Genomic DNA, 5,378 nt, shown 5'->3' on the forward strand with positions numbered 1-5,378 from the left:
CAGGTACAGACACCTGAGCAAGCACATACAATGTTCTTGGAACACTTCTTCCCCTCCACCAATGGACAATGAACCAGCCCACAAAGCCTCACTATTGTTGCTCTCTTTTTGCACTGCTAATTGAATTTAATCCATTTATATATTTCTTACTGTAATTTATGGTTTTCCAATTTATTACTCTCTATTGCTGTCAGAAACAGTGTGCAGGATCTCAGCCCCAAAATGTAGACTGTTTATTCCCCTGCTGAGTTCCTCCGGGAATTTGTGTGTGTTATTGCCGATTTCCGGCATCTGAAGTATCTCTTGTGTTTAAGGGAGTTTGGGCATATGGGAGGGCCTAGGACATCCTCAGGACCTTAAAGTAAGGCTGAAGTCTTCCCCACAACTACCTGAAACACCCATTAGGCAGGTCTCAGCTGGCACACCGTCCTATGGTGAGCCACATTAGCAGAGAGGGCATCATGGTAGCGTAGCAGTTAACATAATGCTTTACAGTGCCAACAGTAAGTTGGGGTTTGGTTCCTTTCCAGTCCTGAAGAAGGGTCTGGGCCCAAAATGGCGACTGTTTATTCCTCTTCATAGATGCTGCCTAACCTGTTGAGTTGCTCCAGCATTTTGTGTGTGTTACTCTGGATTTCCTGCATCTGCACAGTATCTGGTGACTATCTGAGAATCTCTGCGGATGGAGCAGTGCAGTATCTACGTGCATGTGTGTGTGTGTGTGTGGTGTGGTGCAGGGGTGGGGGGGGGGGAACTGGAATTATCAAAGATTCCTGTGGACACGAGCTAGACTTCCTGATGCAGGGCTTCAACCTGAAACATCAGCAGTACCTTTAATGCCTACGGATCTTTCTCCACACACTGATTCCTTCAGAGTCCTGATGAAGGTGTGGACGGTTCATTTCCCTCCACGGATGCTGCCTGACCTGCCGAGTTCCTCCAGCATTGTGTTTGTGTTGCAGCAGGATTGTCTGTCACTGAATGCATTAGGAACAGCTTCTTCCCCCACGCCACCAGATGTCTGAATGGACAAAGACCCCATGGACACTAGCTCTGAAGAAGGGCCTCTGCCTGAAAGGTGCACTGTTTATTCATCTCCATAGATGCTGCCTGACCTGCTGAGTTCCTCCAGCATCTTATGTGTGCTGCTCAATATTTTTGCACTCTTTTTGTACTACAGTACTTAATTTTAAAAATATATTTCTTATTGTTATTTATAGTTCCTTTATTACGTATTGCAATGTACTGCTTCAGCAAAACAAATATTACCATATATACCAATGATACTTAAACCTGATTCTGATTATGAATCTTCCTTTGTACTAAGAATAGGATAGATAAATATTTAATAAATATTCTTTTGGTGGCTGGTAAAAAGACTCTTACTAGGATATGGTTATCACAGGAGAGCCCAACTTTAAATACATGGATGGAAATTACAATGGACATTAACAAAATGGAGAAGATAACAGCATCTGTTAATCATAAGCTGAAACAATTTGACTCATACTGGGAAAAATGGTTTAACTACATAATGCCTCATAGGCCTGATTTTATTCTCACAAATCAATGAATCTGTTGTAAAAAGATCACTCACTACTTGTACATAGTTCTTTCCTTTTTCTTGTTTTTTCTTTCCACTCTTTTCTATCAGTGTATACCTCAGATAAATACTTTGTGGAGATTTGTGACATATATGATTATATGATGTGTATGTACAATGTCTGAAATACATCTTATGGAAATGTTTGTTTGATGAACTTCAATAAAAAAATAAATTACAAAAAAAACACAAGAATTTTTGTAAAAGAGGTAATTCTTTCACGTGTGAGATGTATTCCTGAACCTATTGAACCCAAATACTTTATAATCTTGTATTCTACCCAATGTCCAGGTAAAGGGAATTTCTGAGGCTGCCGTCACTGCCATATAAGGTAGAGAAGGGGCACGGTCACAATCTAATCTGTACTCCGCCCTTTCCCTCCCTGTCCAGGGTTGACGCGCTTTGAAACGACGCAAAACGCTGAAAACTCGGGGGTTTCCGCAATCGAAACCACAAGGAGCGCCTAAATAAAAGCTCCCCGGAGCGGGAGGCAGTTCTCACAGCCAGAGAGCAGCGACAAGTCTGCAGTCAAAAGACCACACGGGGTGAAAATCGAGTTGGAGGAAGTCTGCAACAATGACCTTACAGGTAATGGTCTACGAGGGATTGCCCAGGGACGGGAGCTCCCGTTCCTCACCAAGTTTTATTGACTTTTGAAAGACAACTTTTTTAATACAAGTGTTGCAGACGGGCGCTGTTAATCCCGGGACCTTCACTGTGTTGTTTGTTATTAAAACGAGGAACACACACAAAATGCTGTAGGAATTTAGCAGGCCAGGCAGCTTCTATTTGTACAGAGTACTGCACAATCCTGCTGGAGGGTCTCGGCCCAAACATCGGCTCTTCTCTCTTCCATAGATGTTCCCTGGCGGGCTGAGTTGTGTGTGTTGCTCGCATTTCCGGCATCTGCAGATTTTCTCTTTTTAGTTATTATAACGATGCATCTTTTCACTGTTTCCAGTCAGTAATGGGTCGAAACCCAGTTTTGTTCCCGAACCTATTCTCTCTTATTCCAAATAATGCCATGAGATTGTTCCTTCGTCTAACTTCAGCTCTTGTAGAGGGGCTCAGGGTATACTGGGGAGTTCTTATCTGTCTACATGAAGTAATTTCACAAGTTCAAAGGTTTATTTTCTGTAACTGGATTTGAATGAATCAGTGTGATACAGTATATGGTGACATATGTACTTTGGTAAGAAGTTTACCTTGAACTAATGGTCTGAGATACTGCTTGGTAAACTGTGAGACTTAATTCAGTGCATCTGTATACTGTGAGAGTTGTACTAAAGCCCAGGTGATCCAGAGGAGAGAATGGGTTATACCAACCGGCTGTAACGTCCAATACTATTGTTGCATCAGACGCTGTGAAGGGCTTATTCCAAGGATTTCAAGTTCAGTTGTATTGTCATTCAACCATACACACGTTTACATCTAAATGAAACAGTGTTCCGCTAGGACCAAGGTGTAAAACACAGTGCATATAGACACACAGCATATACAGTTACAATCCAGTGCACACAGTCAGAAAGTAATATTAGCACAAGTCTTTGAGTGGCATAGTCTGTAGAGTGATGTATCCTAGAACCACGTTTCTGTAGGGATAAGCACAGAACAATTCCTCATCTCACTCAGTTTCAGTTGCAGACAAATGTAATCCAGTTTCTTTTCCAAGGCGTGAACACTGGAGAGCAGTATTAACTTTGGGTGGTATCTTTCCGTATCCTTCTGAGGATGATTTACTGTCTGATGAAGGGTCTCGGCCCAAAATGTTGATTGTTTATTCCTCTCCATAGATGCTGCCTGACCTGCTGAGTTCCTCCAGCATTTTGTGTGCGTTGCTCCTGATCTCCAGCATCTGCAGAATCTCTTGTGTTTGTTATTTATTTCCGTTAATTATCCATCAGTTTCACTCGCCCTTCTCCTACATCTCACCCACTCTTGTAGCTTTTGCATGTTTCACCCCAGTGGCGTTTCTTTAATGGTGGACCCGCTCCTTCTCCAGCTTTTTGTGCAGGCATGCTCCAGATTCCCAGTGTCTGCTGTCTCTCTTGTGTCTTGTTTATTCCTACTGCATTTGGATTATTGTGAGCAGTTTTCAGTCCCTCATCTAAGAGAAGATGTCCTGGTATTGCCGAGGATCTGGAGGAAGTTCGTGAGAATGATTTCAGAAATGAAAGGGGTAACATATGAGCATTTGATGGCTTTGGTTCTGTACTTGCTGGAGTTAAGAAGAATGAGGAGGGATCTCATTGAAACTTATTGAACATTGAAAAATCTGGATTAGTGAATATGGAGAGGATGTTTCCTATATTGAGGACATTTAGTACCAGAGGGCATGGCCTTCAAATTGAGGAAGTGACTTTAGGACAAAGATAGGAAATTTTTTCTTTATCCAGAGAGTGGGGAATCTATGGAATTCTTTGCCACAGACAGCTGTATAGACTAAGTCACTGGCTCTGTTGAAGATGGAGGTTAATAGGTTCTTGATAAATCAGGCCGTCAAAGGTCACGGGGAAAATACAGGAGAATGGGGTTGAGAGGGATAATAAATCAGCCATGATAGAATGGTGTATCAGACTCAATGGGTTGAATAGCCTAATTCTGCTCCTAGGTCTTTTGGTATAAGCCATTTCCGTTCTTGGAAAAAGTCTCTGACTATCCAATTGATCTACGCTTTTTGGCATCTTTAATGCCTCCATCGTCACCTTTTCTCCAAAAAGAAAAGCTCTTGGTCACTTGGACTTTCTTCGTAAGGCATGCTCTGTAGTCCAGACAGCATCCTGGTAAACCTCCTCTGAACCCACTCTAAAGCTTCTACATCCTTCCAACAATGAGGCCACCAGATCTGAACACAATGCTCTAAGTGTGGTCTAACCAGGCTTTTATAGAGCTGCAACATTAACTCACCGCTCTTGAATTAAACCCCCTTGACTAATGAAGGCCGGCACATCATACGCCTTCTTAACCGCCCTAACAACTTGTGCGATGACTTTGAGGGATTTCGCCACAATGACTGCACTGAACATGATGCAAAATTAAACTAAATCCCTTCTGCCCGGACGTGATGGAACATCCCTGCATTCCCTGTATCTCTCTAATGGCCTTGTGAATGCGTCTATGGTGTCTGGTTCCAGTGCTGCCTCGTGGCAGCACATTCCAGGCACACTCGACTCTCTGTGCACACCTGAACTTGCCTGTACATCCCATTTATACTTTCTCCCCCTGTCGAGTAGCCCTTTCTCCTCTGTTTAACTCTCTCCCCCCTTCACATTTAATGTCTAGCTCCCATTGCAAGAAGATGTGCTGATAGCATCTACTAAGGGGAATAAACAGTGTTGTCATGAAATGTCAATTCTTCATTCCTTTCTATAGATGCTGCTTGGCCTGCGGGTGGGTGGGTGTGTGTGTGTGTGTGTGTGTGTGTGTGTCTGTGGGTGTGCATGTGTGTGCGTGTGCGTGTGTGTGTGTGTGTGTGTGTGTGTGTGTGTGTGTGTGTGTGTGTGTGTGTGTGTGTGTGTGTGTTGTGTGTGTGTGTGTGGTGGTAACAGTACACAGTGGCACTGAATGGCTGCTGCATTGTCAAAGATATCATCCTTCAGGTCAGTCTTGGAAAGTACTTGTCCAGGCAAAGATTCCAGAGGGGTTCCACTCTGACGACTGCCTGATTGGTCCGCTCATAATGTTTGTGGGATCTTGCCTCTGGAGAAACTCAGTGGGTCAGGCAACACTGTGGGGAAGGAAAGGAATTGTCAATGTTTCAGATTGCAAGCCTGCA

The 5,378-nt window shown here is 43.4% G+C and overlaps 1 protein-coding gene across 1 annotated transcript in view; it reads left to right on the plus strand.

Annotated features, from left to right (window-relative positions):
• Positions 1-1,984: 1,984 nt before the first annotated feature.
• The window catches only part of LOC132399945 (interleukin-17A-like), a 22,418-nt gene continuing 19,024 nt past the window's right edge, over positions 1,985-5,378 (plus strand). Inside the window, exon 1 of the mRNA XM_059980913.1 lies at positions 1,985-2,191. Within this exon, the coding sequence (XP_059836896.1) occupies positions 2,180-2,191 (12 nt within the window). The 5' untranslated portion in view covers positions 1,985-2,179. The remainder of the gene's footprint in view (positions 2,192-5,378) is intronic.

Source organism: Hypanus sabinus, chromosome 9 (assembly GCF_030144855.1).
Source record: "Hypanus sabinus isolate sHypSab1 chromosome 9, sHypSab1.hap1, whole genome shotgun sequence".
Taxonomy (NCBI): Eukaryota; Metazoa; Chordata; class Chondrichthyes; order Myliobatiformes; family Dasyatidae; genus Hypanus; species Hypanus sabinus.